General features: G+C 50.0%; 1 protein-coding gene across 2 annotated transcripts; it reads right to left on the bottom strand.

Annotated features, from left to right (window-relative positions):
• Positions 1-97: 97 nt before the first annotated feature.
• On the bottom strand, positions 98-18,825 carry LOC122370201 (exportin-4-like). Of its 2 annotated transcripts, none has more exons than XM_043345594.1 (23): positions 18,725-18,825; positions 17,217-17,277; positions 15,996-16,101; positions 15,646-15,821; positions 15,292-15,399; positions 14,689-14,805; positions 14,231-14,390; positions 13,832-13,944; positions 13,389-13,546; positions 12,832-13,006; positions 12,343-12,519; positions 11,885-11,980; positions 11,497-11,659; positions 5,732-5,933; positions 5,358-5,517; positions 4,989-5,158; positions 4,527-4,688; positions 4,061-4,179; positions 3,687-3,862; positions 1,780-1,969; positions 1,431-1,588; positions 936-1,214; positions 98-714 (listed from the first exon to the last, which is right to left on the bottom strand). In XM_043345594.1, exons 2-23 carry the CDS (start codon positions 17,265-17,267, stop codon positions 520-522), a joined length of 3,411 nt encoding a protein of 1,136 aa, XP_043201529.1. In that variant the 5' UTR covers positions 17,268-17,277; positions 18,725-18,825; the 3' UTR covers positions 98-519. The 2 variants fall into 2 exon arrangements, with proteins under 2 accessions (XP_043201529.1, XP_043201530.1); XM_043345595.1 differs by lacking the exon at positions 18,725-18,825 and adding an exon at positions 18,474-18,614.
• Between the last annotated feature and the right edge of the window lie 159 nt (positions 18,826-18,984).

The following is an 18,984-nucleotide window of genomic DNA, read 5'->3' as shown; positions in this document are numbered from 1 at the left end:
TCGTCAATTCATCAGTCGCCAGGCGAGCTCATCCATACTATTAAATAAGGGATGGCGATGCAAAAAAAAAATCAGACCTAGAATAGATGAGATGAGATGATCTGCGGATGAAATGCCAAGATCGCAGATGGAAGGAAACACGACCGGTGGCATCAGCTCGAGATCCACCAACACAAAATAATGACGAGAAGCGATATCAACACTCGGCGGCACCCGATTCTGCGCGGACCACAGACAAGCGTAGGGAGTCTCTCCGACCAGTCAGGACGGAGACAGTTTAGCCGACCAGTGAAGCTGCGAATGGCGTCCAACCATCACGACGCGTCCCACGTCAGCGCCGACACCCCGGTCGGCAGAGCGGCCACTCCATAGCGTCACACGCACAGCCCGGTCCGCTCCTCGCGACGACCCCGTCCTGAGAGCTGATCACACATAGTCCCTCCGTCATAAGCACACGATACAGAGCAGCGGTGGCGCGCAGCTCTAACCCCGCGCCGGCCGGGCCGCCGCCACAGCCGACTACTTCACCATCATGAAGCCGCGGATCTCGACGAGAAACTCCTTGAAGGCGTCGCGGAACTTGAGCCGGTTGGCGCGGTCCAGACTGCGGTCCACCGACTGGGTCAGGCCCGTGAACGCCTTGGCCAGCCGCTGGCTGCGCTCGCCCTCTCCCTGGCTGTTGATCAGCGCCATCGCCAATTGGCTGTACTCGTCCTGGAAACGAAAAACATGAGTCACTCTCCAGACTGCGCGTTCCGCGTCTCAAATAACGTGCATTTATAAAATCCAGCTGGGCGAAGGGGTGTCATTTGATCGGCGGCAAGAAGCAAGAGCAGGTTCAAGCAAAACAGTAAGACTTACACGTGAATGTACAGTGTACACAGAAATAAACATTGATCTGAGCTTGTCTGGAGACAAACGGAGCCAAGGCTCACCTGGAAGCAGCAGATGAGCGCGAATAGCGCGCCGCTGGAGCCCTGCAGCACCTCAGAGTTGACGCCGTTCGAGAGGATCAGGTCGAGCAGGTGTTTGACGAAGGGCCGCAGCGCCTGGGGCACCCGGTGGTCGGGTGGCAGCTGGTGCAGCACCACGTGGCTGGTAAGCTGGTGCAGGAAGTCGAGCGCCAGCGCGCTGGCCTCCGGGCCGTACTCGGTCAGACCGAGCCGCACCGAGCTCAGTAGGTTGTCCAGCAGGCTCTCCGGCAGCTCCAGTATCTTAGGAAAATACCACAACGTTACATCTCACAACCATGACAGTGGATGTACAAACTGAAAATACCGAGTCTCAGGGTGATCTCACAAAGGAAGGTTTTACCCTGGTCGAAGTGATGCTACAACGCAAGGTCTTGCCCCGGACGTCAGGGTGAGGAATAGGTCTTCCGTGTTACCCTTACCGTGGTCAATATAATCCCGCGGGCAGGTCTGCCTTACCCTGGTCGGTGTGATCTCGCAGAGGAAGGTGATGAGTTTGAAGTATCGGCTGCAGAGCGCCGGGAAGCGTAGTAGCTCGGCGCTCATCAGCGGCATTATGGTGTTGAGGCCGTACAGACAGACGTCTGCAGCAGCCACGTCCTCGCCGTCACTGCCGCCTGCAAACGGGAAGCATATTCGATTACTGACGATGCACCTTTAAGGACAATGTATGGTTGAGAATAGGTCATAAAGAAAATAAAGACAATACTTTAGAAGTGGACTACCCAACGAGGACAGTGCAGATACCTACTAAAAGAAGCATAAAACTAGGGAAAACAGACGCGCTAACGGTCGGCCGTCGGCGTACCGTCGTGCCCGCCCAGGTCGATGATGTCCTTGGTCAGCATGTTGGTGAGCAGCTCCATGAGCAGCAGGAGGTCCGAGTAGCTGTCTTCCTCGGCCGACGAGTCGGAGGTTGCGGCGCGCAGACTGCTCTGGTGGCGCGCGTACGTGGCGATCATCTTCAGACAGCAGTCGTAGAAGGCGCGGCTCTCCGTCTGAGGGGATAGAGGAAGAAATCAGTGGACGGACGCGGTCATGGGAGGAGCGTGTTCGAGCTGTTTCAGTTAATGATTTTGTTTTCTTTTAATATCTTGACGTACTTAGCCACAGTGACGTTCATTGGTGTTAGTTGTACAGGGTGTCCCAAAAGTTTTGCAACATCGCTGTCGTCTGGTTTGAGACACGTTCTTTTGTATGTACTTTTGTATTCAGCAGCCGACATAATCACCGCGTCGTCGGACACACTTCTGGATGCGTGACGGCATGCTGGCGACCAAGCTACGCAGCGTGTCCGTCGAGATTTCTCTCCAGGCCTTCTTCAGGCGTCGCTCGAGCTGGCTGAGGCTTGTGGAGGGCTCCTGCTGGTTGAGGCTCTCCTTCAAAATCGCCCACAGATTTTCGATTGGGTTTAAGTCTGGCGAGTTTCCAGGCCATTCACCTTTGGCCCAAAACCCCGGTAGATGCTCGTCGCACCATTCCTGGCTTCGTTTGGCATTGTGCGCTGGCGCACCATCTTGCATAAAAATTGCCCGCGACATTGGGTCGATGAGTTTCCTCTCTGTAATGCCGCCAGTTTTGCTTGTACGCTCGACCGCTGGCAAAAGTGAGCCCTCCAGGATTTCTGTCACGTAGTACGCGGTGTTTACCGTCTGCTTTGGGGGCACCACGTGGAGCTCAGTAAGACCCTGCGCGGTCATTCCACCCCATACCATAAGCTTGGCGGGCTGTTTGACGGTTTCCACGCGTGGCACCTGATCGCCAGACCTCGCCCAGACTCGATCATTTTGCCGGTTTGGCTTCTGCTGGAGTTCGAATACAGACTCATCGGACCAGATGACATGCTTAAATTCTTCAAAACTCCATTTTTCTACTCTCTTACAAAACGCTAATCTTGCAAGTTTCTGTTTTTCGCTCAATTTTGGCTGTTTTTGCCTCTTGTATGGCCTAAATTGCTTTGTTTGCGTCATGAACCGGTGTACACTTGACTTGGACATCGGATAACCTTTTCTTGTTAGCCTTATCGCTAATTTCCTCACGCTCTGTCCTCTTTTCCCTGCAGCTTTGGAGCAAACGATCTTGGCGACTTTGGACATGGTACTTGGTCGGCCGGAGCGCTCCATGTCGGCCAGGGATTTACCCTCGCAATGGCGTCGCCACCATCGAAAGAGAGTAGTCCGGTTGACTCCGAACCGTTCTGCGACATCCCGCTGAGCCACGCCTGCCTCCAGTAATCCAATGGCGCGCGAGCGCACAGCTTCTCGCCGCGAGACCCGCCCGGCGACCTTCATGTCTGCGACTGACCCAGGGTCGGCCAGCGGTCGCCGCAGTCAAGGTCAGCCACGCCCCGAGGCGGCATCCGCCAATGGTCGGGGTGTGTAACAGTGCCTTCTACCCATGGCAACAGAAAGACCACCGTTATGGCATTTATATCAGCGGTAAATACGTAAACAATCCAGAAAACGGATGTTGCAAGACTTTTGGGACACCCTGTAGTCAATATCAAATTTAACGAACTCCTTTATGTCGGTTGTTGTAACAAATTTGCGGTTAGCACAAGCATAGGAAAAACAACCCTGTCTAGTATCAATCACAAGTCTCAAACAATCTGAAACCCCAACTCATCCAGCATATAACCAGCGACTGTCACATCAGCCACCTCACCCGAACACCCCACTGCCTACATTGCCGCTCGGCCCCGCGACCACCTCTCACCGTCTTCAGGAAGCACAGCATCCGCTTGGCGGTCTCTGCGTACAGCTGCATGATGAGCTCGAAGATCTGTCGGTAGTTTTTGTAGATATCCATCAGCTGCAGTGTGTCGGATAGTGTCTCGGACAGCACGGGGAACACGTGCTGAGAGTTCTGCACCTGGGCCCCCTGGGACACACCTGGGGAGGAGCAGACAAAGTTGTCAAAACACGGGCGGTTTAACCAAGCGATCCCCTCCCTACTAAAAAAGGAAGCCTTTGAAACCGATCGCACCACGCCGACTCAGAGTGACTGGTGTACCGCTTTTTCAGAGGCCCGTCCCCGGTACGTTTCCCCTGCATCCCTTCTCCCCCGCCGGCTCCATTCCTCTGACTGACCGATGAAGGCCTCGATGAGTCCGAGGACCTTGAGTCGCACGCCGTCCTCCTGGTAGAGCTGACGGAAGTCTGGCGCAGACAGCACCGACACGAAGGAAGCGCGCAGCGGCGCCAGCAGCCTGGAGCAGACAGAAGAACGGAAGAACGAGGTGTGAAAACCGCGAAAACCGCCTCAGTTGACAACTGAAACTTTAGGGCCTTGACTGAAACTGTGTCCGTTACCACGGAAACAGTTTGACAGCGAGGGATCCTCGAAGGAGAAATGTAATCAAAGGTTATATAAATATTCGTCGTCACTTCAAGGCGGGGTAGAATACGAATTGAGTAGTGCGACTTACAAAGCACGGGAAACCCTTGCAACAATCAGACAGACGCGTTGTCAGTTTCACGCTACGTTGTCCGACACTGGTCGTTACATACATGCAACATTAACTAGTATCCATTTGTTCGGTCGATCCGTTCGCACCTGGTCAGGTAGTCGGCAGTGAGGGCCGGCTCCGGCGCCGTGGACGCCACGCTGACGAGCGCCTTGAGCAGGCCGCGGCGGGCGGCGGAGGGCAGCTGGAGGTCCCCGGACACCAGGCTGACTAGAGCGCCCAGCTGCTCACACCGGATCACCACGCGGCCACTGCGAAAACGGTGAACGGGGTCAGATAGGTCACAAAAACACTGGAGCACCGTGACTCGGACCCTAGTGTGAGGCGGTCAAATTGTCAGACAAGTCTCAGGGGGTCACACAGGAAACATTGAGTCATCGAACGGCCCTCGAGACAACGCGACAGGGCCAGACAGTGACAGGTCGCAGAATGTCACCATACGGCACGGTAAGGTCAGTGGACAGACGCTGGGTAGGTACTCACTGCTCTTTAAACTCGCAGAGCGTGTCCAGCAGCTGTACAGTCTCAGACGCCACACCACGTCTACTCACCGCTCTTTGGACTCGCAGAGGGTGTCCAGCAGCTGTACAGTCTCTGACACCACGTCCGGCTCGGCGGCCATGGTTGTCAGCATCTGGCGCACCGCCGAGAGGATGAACCCGACCAGCCAGCGGCTCGAGTCGGTGTCGATGCCGAACGCGCTCAGAAGACTGTCCGAGAGCTGAAAATAGGTGAAGGAGGGTTCGTCATACGGGACTCATTCACACGGGCGTCAGTCATACGACAGTCATGACAACACAAAAAGGCAGCTAACATTGTCCAATATTGCCCCAGCTACAATATATAATTTATCGACGACAAATTAATATTCCAGAGTGAAATAAATCAATATATGCATGGATGATCGTATATATTCTCACCACGGTGTAGTAGTTTTCGTTGGGCATCAGGTAGGTGAGTGTGACGCGCTGCATAAACCACAGCGTGGTACACGTGACCTCCGGGCTGATGGCGTCGCTGAGACGCGACTGGGCGGCCGTCTCGAGCATCCGCAGGATACGCACGCCGCAGCACACCAGCCTGTGGGCGGGACCGAGTTACAGGGATCGTTACAGCACAGTGACCCGCATACTGCAGCAAACCAGCCAAAGGGAAACGGAACGGAGTCGTAATTCACCACCAAAGCAAATTTCGTCTATGAGAACCCGACAGAAATGACCACCATAATCCCACACCACAATACACCACCCTGCCACTGGTCACCCTCCCGCAGACACCCACAGAGCGCGCTCACCTGACGATGGGGTCCACGGAGTCGGCCTGCTCGGCGCTGGGCGGCGGCGCGTCGGTGCCGGCCGCTCGCAGTGCCGCGCCGCTGGCGGCCACCACCGCCGCGCGGCGCGCCGGGTCGCTGCCGCCGGCCGCCGCCGAGTACTGGTTCAGCCGCGGCGAGATGAGAGACGTCTCACTGCGCAGGTCCAGCGCCAACACGTGACCTGGGAGCGTAACGGGGCGACAACCGTTAACGGGAGGGGACATAAAGGTACAAAGTGCAACAGCAGACAGGAGCTGCTGGGATGCTGCCGTAATATTTACCACTGCCCTAACATCGACTCTTCGTTTATTACGACTCTTCATGAAAAACCAATCCCAGAAAGGAAAAATTGGCGTCTTGTATACTTGTATGGCGTATGTAGGTACATACCAACTTAACCCTATTCCTGGCGGGCTCCGCCGGGACAAGAAACTGGCGGGGGGGGGGGGGCGATTCGGCCCCCCCCCTGAGATCTCGAGAACGAAGCAAGATAGCGACAAGCGGTAAACGGCATCGGATACGCACGGTCAAGATCTACAATTTTAACCAAGGTCATTTTCAGGTCAGGTCAAAGATGACGTCACAGGGGTCGAAAAAGTCAAAATGGCGGCGCTGGATATGGAGAGAGTTTTTCTCGAATAACTTTCGAATTAGTCAAGATAGGAACAAACTAAGGGCAGCATCGTGATCCTCTCGTCAATCCGCATCGAATGATATATATGTTGACCTCGAAAGGTCAAGGTCAAAGGTTGACCTCAGGTCACGTGACCTCGAGGTCATCATGTATATCATTCGATGCGTCTTGACGAGCTGAACACAATGAGACCATCCACGCGTCTGTATCTTGTTCCTGTACGGAGTTATTGGCCAAAAACCTTTGGTGACCTTTGATGACGTCACATGACCTCACAGCTGCCCAACAGCAAAACAGACCTCAAGGTAGTGAAGGTTGATCGTATATGAAGTCATGTATGTTATATGGGGCCATTCCGAGCCGTTTTAGTGGTAAAAACAGGGAGTTGATTTTTCCCCCATTGACTTATAATGGGGAGGTCGCGAAACTGACCTGACCTTAGGTCACCGATATCAAAATTCCGAGATATACAAATTGCACATACTGGTACCCTAACTAAAACCTGAAGAGAAGAAATTGATCGGTCAAAAACTCTAGCTCTGGCGTGATTGCAAACTTTTCTGAGGTAGGGTCACCAAACCGTCTCTGGTGACCTGACCTGAGGTCAGATCAACTCAAAATTTTCAGACATGTTGCGTAGAAGCCTTTTAGGAAAAGTCAGAAAATTTGAGCTTCCTAGCTCAACGCGTTTGGGAGAAATAACCAAAAAACCTCAGGGGGGGGGGCTCCTGAGGCCCCCCCCCCCCCGCCAGGAATAGGGTTAAGGGTGCGTTTCACGCGACCTTTACACCACCTGGCGAGGATCTTGCCGACATAGAGATACGTTTCTAAACCAGTAGATGGCCCTAGCGCTGAACGCCGGTTTGTTGTCATAGGACAAGTATCACATTTCCCCTGTCCATCCATCTGTTAGCGCAGAGGGGTTGGACTGCCGGGCCGCCCCTCCCCATCCGCGCCCCGCGAGTTCGGAGAGGAGTGGCACGGGTCCGCCGCGCCGGTCAGGCCGGGCGGAAAGGACCAGATGTCATGCTCTCAGTCGAACCACATTGGGCCGAACCCGCGCCGACACACACGGATAGGGAAAGACCGGAATAATGAAAAGGCTAACAGAATGAGGTACAGGAAAGCAGCTTCAGTTACATTCATAGTGTTAGCATCATTAGTCCTCACTTGGGGAAGTGGGGCGTTTTTTGGTCAAACTGGCAATTTTTGCCCGTAAAAGCGCCGCAAAACTTGGCATAGCTTATCATACATTAATTTCTAATCGCGTGTGAAATTGTGGAACCCCGGTCTCAGAAGTTAAGGTCACCCAGTTCAGGTATATCCTACGTGCTCGAAACTCGGGTTATTGCATGAGAGAAGGCACAGAAGAATATGCTTTATAAAACAATTTTTTGAAATTTTGTCACCGCTTCAGAGCTACAGTAGATGCCCGAGTCCTTTGAAAGTTGCAGTGCACGATGTAATAAGGCCATTGGTAGCTACAACTTGTATGTCTCAGCATCTTATAAGTTCATCCGGACTTAACCCTCGCCGGCACAAGGGGGGTTCACCTATCCGTGCTTCTATCCTCAGGATACAGAAATCCCTCCTCCACGCCGCAACCCCCTTCCGGGCTGGACAGGCAACTTTATCTCATGCGGGCTGCTCCCTTGGAGCGGCACCGCTGCTCCCGAGGGAGCGCACCCCGTAGCCGGGTGCAGTGAGTGCCTTGGGGCTGGGTGGCCTGTCCTCTGGACGGGCTCAGCCCCGGCGACTCACTAGGGTGCCTGCCCAGACCAATGTCTCCCCCTAAATCCTATCATCCTTCCGGCTCTGCAATGGTCTTGTCGACCGAAAGGGCCTAACCCAACAAAACAAACAAAGGGGGGTTGATGCAATCCCCCCCCCCTAAGGTTTTTCGCGAATAACTCGCGTAAAAAGCGGCTGATCGCAACGAAACTTTCAGTACCCTAGCATTGATCAATTTTACACCTACCCTGAAAATTTCATGACCCTGCCCAAATGACCTTTGACCTGTGACCTCTTTTCCGAGACCATGTTTGGCTGGAATCTCGATTCGGCGTATGTCGGCTCGCATTAGCCGCCCGTTTGCAAGCTTTTCGTGGTTTCAAACGTTCAAACATGTGATTTGATGTTGCTCCCATACATTAGGGTGGGTGTCAAGGTCACCTGAAGGTCAGGTCAGGTCATTGACCTTTGGTGACCTCGACTCAATTTTTCGAGTTTTACATGTTTCTAGGCTAGTTTTTGGAGCTGAATTGGAATTTAGCAACCATTTTAACATTTACGAAGTAGTTTTGGTGCCTTCGTAACATGTTATGAAGCTGCCAGAGGCGGTTGAATACCCGTCACGACCCCTACTGGTTGACCTGACCTGACCTGACCCGACCTGGTCTAAATGCTTAAAGACATCATCTGTGATCAAAACTAACACGATATTCGTGATCAACACCGCAACGATATTCGTGATCAACACCGCAAGCGCCGCACACATGCGAGGGTTAAGGTTATGTGATCCGAGGTCAATCTTTGACCTTAATGACCATTCGACTTGACTTGACTTGACTTTAGTCAACACATATGTATATGCTACGAGGTGAAATTACGAGAGGACTACGATGCTCCTAATTGCTGTTATGCAGTTTTTGCCTAGGACTGAAATTCAATCAATTATTATACATCATTTTGTTGCTAATTCGTTGAGAAACACGGTCATGAAGGTTTCATGTCGCTATCTTTCATATAGATTCGCCAATATTGGCTAAGTAATTTGGATAATTGCAGCTTTCCCCGAAATTTGTCCTTTGACCTGCCATAACTTGGTCAAATATTAAATTAGGCTAAAAGAATATAAAAATATACCACCAATCGCGAGTAGGTACTCGTTGAGAGCAATCGACTGCTCTTTGTTGCGAAGCGAGCTACGACGCTTAGTTTCGAAACGCCGGGGGAGGGGTATGAAAAATACCCTGCCAGGGCGAGGGTCTTGACATAACAGTCGAACTGATATTTGGTCTCACGTCACTCAGGGTCTATGTCTCCATGGAATTTGTAGGCATTGCTGGTTATTTTCATTCTTTATGTTCAGTACGGACTGCCCAGGTCAGGTCAAATACCTACGGGCTACGGACTGCCCAGGTCAGGTCAAATACCTATTGTCAAAATATACCTGTTCGCTGTTCGTAATACCACTCACACAAACTTGTGACATCTTTCAAAATTGATAGTTTCTCACAAGCTCTTCCCGGCGTACTCCCGATCAAGAGTGAGAGGCGCGCGATAGGAGACGCCTGGCTCGGGGCGCCGCTCATGGATAGATCGTGGGATGAGTCTCCGACCCGTCTGGTCACGGCGAAATTTAGCAGGGAGGGTTCAGAGCACCTCGACGGCGGCCGAACGCCAGCGGAGCGCCGTAACTAATGGGTGTGACACTGTGTCAACAAACGCCGCTGAGTGACGGGCCGAGGGGGCCGACGAAACGCGCGGGCCATACAGCCAGTGACATCTCTCGGCGATTTTATGAACTAGCTGTGCAATGACTTTCAAATGAATAGAACTGCATAGTGATGCATGCAATGATGATTCACTCTACAGGATTGTGTAGAGAATCGATGTCTTTATGATTCCTAGCAGCCACATTTTTGAAATTGTTGCCATGGCTTTCATGCAATGCACTGCAAGATAAAAATTGTATCATGCAAAACGTAGTACAAAATTTGAAAAAAAGGCTTGCTAGGAAATGTTTTCCTTGACTTCGTCAGTCTAAAACTGCAAACATTACAGTCGTACGACAATCCGCTATTGAGTTCTATTCGTTTGAAATTTTGATTTTGCAATATGTTTGTCTAAATTGCTCAGTATATGTGGATTGCAGAATAACGGTAACCGCTCTGTGATGACGAGGTTAACGTCCTTCATCTATATTACTATTTGAGGAGGGTGCGTCTGTCCGTTACCGAGGTCCCGACTTGGTGGTGCTTTGCGTGGACTACAGGCCAGACCATTGCACCTAGCGCCCTGAAATTTGCACAACTTATAGATCAAGGATGCGCGACGTGCCTTTGAGGGGTCTGGGCTCGATCGGGTCGATAGGGAGTGCGTGGCGCGTGCCCAAAAAGTGCAAATTCGCGTCATAGACTTTACATGTATAAATTGGCGTGCGAAATCGGGCGAAAACGGCTAATTTTGGCCGACACGGGTCCAGTTCCCGTGCAATATCTTGGTGACCAGGGGTCCGACCGGCACGGGGAAAACAGCATCGTGTACAGAATTGAACGGGCTATTGAATGGTGTGCAATGCAGAGGATAGCACGCGCCACGTGCACCGGAGAGGGCACTTTTATTTGAAAAATTGCGGTTTTTGAGGGATTTTGGAATTAATTTTATTTTTATGCGACCATTAAATGGAGCGAGTTGAATCAACGCCTATTTGCAAGAGAAAGGTACCGCCTCTCATATAAAAATTGTGAAAAGCTGATTGATCCAAATCAAGGTGGTGCAAATCACAGGAGAAAATGATGTTTGTCAATTTTGTGCCACTTTATTAATCACACGGGGTTTGCTGCATAACCTGATACCTTTGGCAAATGAATATGGTACCATTGGATAGAGCATTCAATTCTGTTCAATATTCACTCTTCATTTTTGCATGATGAGCAACAGTATTCTTAAAAATGTAAATGTTCCAAACCATTACATTGTCATTTTTAGCGAAATTCATCGATGGCCCTCAAAAGACTTCATGCCAGTTTTCGAATCATTCTTAAGTAGAACGCATGATAATACGACACGGGCACCTCGATGCGATGTATCTTCATGTTTTCTTACAAAATGCTTGGCCGTCAAAAAGCAATCGAACGAAATGGATACCAGCCAAATCGACACAGACCAACCCAATACCCACGGGTCAAAAATAACCCTTCTTCGCGTTGCGGAGCACGCGGGTAACCCTAGTAACATATCCAAAAACAAAGGCAATCGAAGCAACGATGCTCTAGATATTTACGAAAAACGTTTCTCATAGCGTTACGCGTGAAACGCACCCCCACCGAAACCCAGGCGCGCCTGGTGCTTGTCCTGTCTGTGCGTATGTCTGCGCGAGTCATACCTGCGATCATGAGTGTCCAGTGGAGGTCCTCGTGGAGCGCGATCAGCTGGTGTCGGTCGGCCAGCGGGGAGGCCTGCTGGTAGACCCGCTGGAGGTGGTGCTGCAGCCGCTCCGTCTGCGCCTCCAGCAGGCCCGTCACCAGCGGCACCGACCGTTCCGGGATCTGCAACAGACAGGTCACTGATCGTTCCGAGATCTAACCCCCGGCAGGGAAACATATGATATAGTAAGGAGCTGATTCTTTTATCCAAATCCGATCGAGTAGGTAGTTTTTCTTTTAATGAAGTGCAACCATGACCAAATAGGTTGTGGAAACACTTACCCACCCCCTACCGCTCCCATCTACTCGTATGCGCCCGCCGCCCCACACCCTGTGCTGTGAGCTCACCTTCCTGCCGAACGCGCCGATGGCGGCCAGCTGGTCTCGGTAGGCCACCCGGTCACTCTCCTCCGTCTCGTCAATGTCGTCACACGAGTCAGACACCTGTCAGCGGAGACACGACAATCAGTGGGTGAAGTGGCACTTCGACTGCGAGGTCATAGTGCGCGAATAAGACGGCATTCTTTAACGTGCCAGCTGGAAAGCCCGACCACTTCTGCACTTACCTCGCAAAAAAAAAATCATGCGAAACATACCACCAGACCTAATCTAGAAAACCATAAATCTAAAAACTCTCATACAAAACCCAAACATTCAATCACGTTTCTCACATCGCGGTGTGACAAATATGCAAGGTCACGTGTCTCACAGGTCACGTGTCCTACACCCAGTGCACCGGGTTGCTCGGCACTCCATGAGCACCGCGCAATTATGACGTCAGATCCCGTCCGCCGTCCGGTTCTCACCTGGCCACGCGCTCCGTCCGGCGCCGCCAGATGCACCTGCAGGTAGGTCTCGAAGATCTGCGTGGCGGACATGTGGTACAGGTCCGAGGGGAAGCTGTCACCCTCCTGCAGCAGCATCATCCACGCCTCGAGGAGCTTCCCGAACGCTTCCCGGTACATCTGGTCATCCACGTGCAGCTGTGCGCATGGAAGAGGGGTGCCAGGGGGAGGCAAGCATGTCAACAGACGCTGGACACGCTGAACGCGCTGAAACCGCAACCCTGAATTTGTTGGGCGCTCATGCGGAAACTTCTCATTCTAAAAAGCTGCTAGGCAAAATGAAGTTACATTACATTGGACAACGCAGCTGACAGCGATGACGTTGACAATGAAGCCGGCAGCGATGAAGTTTGATGCATCAAAAATAATGTTAAATGAACCGAAACCCGTGTTTTCAGCCGCTCAGCCGCTAGGTATCATCCCTGGAAATGTGCGGCGCGGCCGTCTCACCTCCTCCTGCCTGGCGGCGGCGCGCGCGAACCGACACGTAACCCTGGTGAGCTCCTGCAGCAGACTGCCGACCAGCTCCTCCGGAAGGTGAATCAGGATCGGTGTAGGGAAGAACAGCACGAACCGCAGCACGATGCCGGCCACACCCAGACACTGGCTGTCCGGCAGCTGCTCGCTGAGGGTAGAGGGCCAAAACGGGGAGGCGGGGCTCTGTACAACCATAGACAGGTGGACAGACGGATGGATAGACTTAAGACACCTAGACATTGGTTGTCCGACAGTTGCTCACTGGGAATGGAGAGGAGCATAGTAGGGGGTCAACAGATACATGTATTTATCCACTGACTGTCACCTATCACTAGAAAAGGAGACACAGGGGGTCAGTCAGGAGACACACAGCGAAGCACTGCCCCCTGGCAGCACGCTGCCTATGCCATACGCAATCAAATCTCATAACATTAAAGCAAAACCATTATGACAATAAACCAAGCGTCATAATTAGCAGGCAGCCCGCGCATACGCCCGTCTCCTCGCCGCCATCACCTCGTTCCACTCACAAGCCCAGGATGTTGAGCAGGTTCTGTGCGAAGTGCGATGCGTAGGTGATTCGCGGCTCCCGTGAGCCGATGACGGTTCCGTTCAGCGACGCCAGCTGGTTCAGGCAGTTGAGACAGGTGTGCGCCAACTGGTCCTCCTGGTGTACCTTCCAGTACATCTGGACAGGAGAACACACATCGTAGTCAGATAGTGCCGGGTCACAGACACTACGGGTGGCTACAGAGAGTAGCAAATATATCGAGAAAATGTACACAGCTTTAATCTAACCGGATATTATTATGATCACGGTAAAAAGATCGCTTTCATAAATAAACAAAAAAAAAACGAATAATAATCAAATCAAGAATGTCCTTCAGCACTTTACCCACCCGTCACATGGTCTCATCATCAGCCGGGTGGCTGAAGGATGGCCAACACCCAGCAGTCTGACCACAAAACTCACCTTGAAGAAGAGGCTGACCACGTCTGGATTGAGCATCAGCTGCCGCCAGTTGACGCCCGGCCGCAGCGAGGGGTTCTGCTCAGACTCGAACACGGCTATCAGACGCTGCGACTGTGCACAGCGGTCAAGGAAGGCAACAACGGAGACACGACGGGCGGACGGAGACACAGCGAGACGAGAGAAGGGCACACGAAACGAGAGACGGACATACAAAGAGCCGAGAGACGACGGGTGAACGCACGTACCAGGGAACAAGAGCACACGGACATACTGAGCATTGAGCAACACGACTTGTTACAATACTCTGTCCACACGCAAATTGTGTAACCAGACAACGATTAAGGTGCCTTCACACTGATCCGACAGACTGCCTCCCAACGCTTCGCATGTAAAGGATATTGATATTGAAGTTTGTGAAGCTCCAGGAGAGGATGCTCTCAGTGATGCGCAGTAGCCGGTCAACTAACGTCATCTGCTGCGGCGTGTTCAGCGCCGGCAGCTTCTCCGCCTCTGCCAGCGTGCTCAGACAGAACTCGAATATTCGCCGCAGGTCAGACACCTGCCAGGGCAAGGGGAGAAGGACGGGTCAGTGACCCAGCCGAGCACTGAGGTCGGACTGGGTGAACGACTCTTCCACCCACAGTACTTGAACAAAAACTGCACTGCTAAACAAAGCGGGCTATGTAAATATGAGTTGGATATCAAAAGCAACATATATTTCCATGATAGTAAAGAACATGCAAATTGCATACAAACTTGTAACAGAACTGCATATTACCAAAACATCAGATAATCCCCGCAGATGATTTCGACCTATGTGTGTGACGTACAAATGGGTCACGATTGTGACAATTTACCTCGAACTGCTTTTTGGCCATGAAGTGCTGTTCCCACGTGAGAAGCACGTCTGCCGACTTGAGTGTGTTGGCGTGCTCCTGGAGGAGGGCCGCTATCAGGCTGCAGCCCAACAGTTGCTGAAGCACACGCCAACCGGTGCCAGGTCAGGTCAGGTCAGGTGGGGTGACGAGGTTAGGTCAATACCACAGGGAGGGATTCGATTGCATATTCAGGTGACGTGCAGTGCATTGTACGTGTACCTATGTATGAAAGTACAGGCTAGGGTTTAAAAAGAAACACCTAAAAGCAGTTAATTAATTCAACTGTTTAAGCTTGTCAACAAATGTGTAGATATTTTGAGCATTTGTACACAAGCATAAAACATCACCCTTTAAAACGTCGCCACAGATTCAGAGGAAGACGAAGAAAACAGCACCTAGCTAAGATAAAATGCATATAAACACTACAAACAAGTAACAACTATGACAAAGCGACTGACCGCACCACGGACGGCTTCTGTGAGTTCCTATCGAAATGCGATCAGTCCTACGGGTAGGATATAATGCGTATTACGGGAGTGTACGGTATCATAGCTCGATAAGGCATGAGGCGCATTTACAAACCATGTTGATGTCTGGGGAGCGGATGAGCTGCTGTAGGTTGGAGAGCAGCTCTGATCGCTGGGCGCCCTCGTCGTCCACACTCCGGCGTTTCACCAGGATAGCCACAGTCTGGCGGTCAGAACAAGGGGAATACATCTAACTAGACGCAATAGTACACTTTTGTCAGCAAGTGGGTTTCCAGTGGGCTATGAACCCTTCATATATATAGGCGACACTGAACGAACATATGCTCATTTAAACTTAAAAAGAAGGATAATTGAGTCATCAACTTTTTATATCCACACAGAGTGCTGTCATACGAATGGTATACCACGTCCGCCACTGTGCACCCGTCACGCAGACATTCCCACCCACCTGGACGAGCCGCTCGCGCAGGAAGCCGGGCGCCGACGTGTGTGCCACCAGGTAGTTGAGCAGGTAGTTTTTCAGCTCGGTGGTGGCCTCGGGCGGCAACTGCTTCCACTCGCGCAGCAGTCCGTCCCGCAGCAAGTTGGCCGCCTCGAACTGGACGTATGAGTTCTGACAGGTCTCTGCGGACCGGGAGAGGGGTGAGAGTTAATACACCTAGGGAGACGCGATGACGACCGAGCGACGTGCTTGTGCTTAGTTCCGACTGACTTATTTTTAAAAATGACTGATAACAGAGGTCAGAGGTGACAGTTGACACAATATCTACGAGCTTCACGCAACCAAAGTGGACTTACCCAAAATTTCACGACATAACGCAAAAGGACTTGCAGTCTTCCGAAACTCGAGAAAGAACAGCTCTGCCTGATGTCGCTCCTCTGCGGAAACGCTCGTTGGTGGGGACTGAAATAGTGGACATTTTCGTCAGCTCGCCCACAAAGTACAGATGGTAGCAATCGCCCGATCTGGGCGCGTCTTTATAGAACAAATGCCAGATAGCTGGGGAGGGGGTTCGACCTCACGCTTAAACCTACTAATGCAAGGCACGCAAAGCCAGTTTTCTCTTTCAATCAAGAAAACAAAAGCCATATCAACGTTTTCGTTTTATATTAGGGACTTGTTTCTGTTTTACTGGACCGTGCCAGCCGACACGGTGCAGTTCTAAGCCGTACTCGTGATGGACGCATTCTTCAGTCGCGGAAATAGCACCTGCGTCACGGTCGTCGGGGCATCGTTATCCAAGCTTGCTATTGACACAAATAAATGAGAGATTCGAGTTTAGATGCCTCATGAATTCACAGGACATATGCAGCGGACTGCATGACACACTGAGTCACACACAGGGCGCTCCTAGATCATCTCAGATCATTTTGACTCATGAGACAGACATGCTGAAATGATGATGGAAAATTACAATTACAAATGATGATGAAAAATGGCAAGCATTCACATTCAAGAGTGATATCTAGAAAATTATTATTCAGTCAGCCACCCTATATGTCACAATGTTTACAATTTCGTGAAATATCACTCTGTGTCTCCTATGACCTCAGTGACCTGACCTAGTGACAGTAAAATTGTCAGAAGCTAAGGCGAAGATGCCCAAACTTGAAAAGGCACTAAAAACTTCAGCTTGATAAAAATACCTAACAAATGACTTGGTGTGAATCATAAACAAAATATCAGGGCATAGCCTGCTATTCCTACACATGCAATAAATTACACAAGCAATCAAGAAAAATCATGGACTTACTACACATCTTGATCTCTGCCAATGCATGTGATATCTATTATGGACCATCTTAACAGGATGTCGTTCAGTTTAATAATGAATAGAGCCAAAATGTGTTTGATTCCTCCAAAACAAAAAGAAAACCATGGAGCTGGTAACCTACCTATTAGGTTTGAATAATCTGAGCTATGTAAGTCAATAGGCATCACTGCAACATGTGGGGATCTCTCACATTGGCATACAAACAGTAGTTAAAGATAAGCCATAAAAATCAAGAAGTACTTACCAAGAAGATTTTGGCAGCAGCATCTAGCTGCATTATAATGTTGTCACCCATGATGGCAAGCCTGAAACAGGAAAAGATGCCAGATGACCAGAGAATAAGGAAAATAAATTCACAGGTTCCATAAAAGCTTTGCCAGCATTTTGTGATATCCATTATCAGCAGTAGGTATGCACCAAGTACCTAATAAGTACCGTAAAGTGGGGCTATTTGAGACAGTGGGGCTATTTGAGACAGTATTTGAAATCGCTACAAAATGAAGACCGTTTGATTTTTATGTGATATTTTTGCTCAGGAAGGTGTGGAATCGAGTAGTAAATCGCCTGAGCAAAAATTAGGCATAAATTTCAAACGGTTTTTATTTTATAACAATTTTCAATACTGTCTCAAATAGCCCCACCTTACGGTATTCCATTTTCATTGTTATCAAGCCCAAAAGGCACAATAACATAGCATTAAAGGGACTATCCCACCTTTAACATGGGGTTTGAGTTGAGATAGCCAAGTTTGTGGCGAGGTTCAGAAACCACTATCTATCTAGGTTGCAACCCCCGCGGCCTCTTGGTGTTGAAGAAATTTGTTCCCTTCATTTGAAAATGGGCCTTGTGCAAGGCCCTATCTTCAACATGGAGCGACCGTTAGTGTGACGTCACCTCGTTTAGTCATTCTGATTTATATGGGTTTGTTCGTTGAAAAATCGCTTAAAACTTGGTCTGAACTTTGTTGTGGTGCCTACAGAGTAAAAAAATTCAGCTTTATGGCAGTAATGTGGCCTGGGGAAGGAGGTAATTTTGGGCTGTGACGTCACATATTTGAAAGTTTGTGTTTGGAATATGGGAAGCCTAAGATGTTTAATGAAAAATAAATGCCAGAACCGTGTTCCTGGTCATCCAATCTATAAAGTCGGCACAATTTAACTGGTCTTAACAACATTTTAGAAGGTGGGATAGTCCCTTTAAAAGACTTTTAATAAAAGTTTTATGAACAGGTTAAAAATCAATATTAATCTTATTCTAGGCAACTTTAAATTTTGAACTGAAGAAGGAATGTCTTCAAAATACAATCATTCATTTTAGGCTAAGTTTAGAACTCTAAAGGCAGTGAGCATATGATTGTTCCTCTAGGATATTCATATCCTAGCTTATATATTTTATTTTGCTGTCATATGCTTTTAGCACGACATTGTTCCGCATCAACCAAGCTCAGAGCAGAAGCTTTCAGCACGAGAACAAACTTGCCACTTCATTTTCACATATTTACCATTAAATTTTAAAAGGGTCACTGAAATAAGCTTGAGCTAACGGAAAAACATTACTTCCTAACTATCTATGAAAATCAATATTGATATGGGAAAAAATCATATTTTGGATAATAATTTGATTGTATAGAAATTGAAATTGACCAATAAAGCCAACGTTTTGTAAGTGCTAGAAAAGGCATGAGCTGCGAGGTAACAAGTGTGCAAGGATGTTAACTATGCACGCCATTGATTTCGTAAGCTGAGAGCATACCTGTGCACACTAAAGTTACGAAAATTACACGAAAATCACACAAAACTTCGAACGTTTCACGCTCGGGCACTTTTTTATCTGTGAGAGCGTGGAGGGCGAGAGAGAGCGTGTCCGGACAAAATTTCGTCTGACATTTTTTCGTCGGACAGTTTTTCGTCCGCAGATTTTCGTCCGACTTTTTTTCGTCTCGCATTTTTTCGTCTGTACATTTTTTCGTCTGTGCATTTTTTCGTCTGTACATTTTTTGGTCTGTACATTTT

Source organism: Amphibalanus amphitrite, unplaced genomic scaffold (assembly GCF_019059575.1).
Source record: "Amphibalanus amphitrite isolate SeventyFive unplaced genomic scaffold, NRLGWU_Aamphi_draft 001108F_arrow, whole genome shotgun sequence".
NCBI lineage: Eukaryota > Metazoa > Arthropoda > Thecostraca > Balanomorpha > Balanidae > Amphibalanus > Amphibalanus amphitrite.
Note: the sequence above shows the minus strand (reverse complement) of the source record. Positions and strands in the feature narration are given on the sequence as shown.

Coding starts and splice junctions, on each gene's coding strand:
- LOC122370201 (XM_043345594.1), bottom strand. CDS start 17,267: ATGGGTGACAACATTATAATGCAGCTAGATGCTGCTGCCAAAATCTTC. Junction 13,547..13,831: donor TGGTCAGCCTCTTCTTCAAG/GTGAGTTTTGTG, acceptor TCTCCTGTCCAG/ATGTACTGGAAGGTACACCA. Junction 5,159..5,357: donor ACGAAAACTACTACACCGTG/GTGAGAATATAT, acceptor ACCTATTTTCAG/CTCTCGGACAGTCTTCTGAG.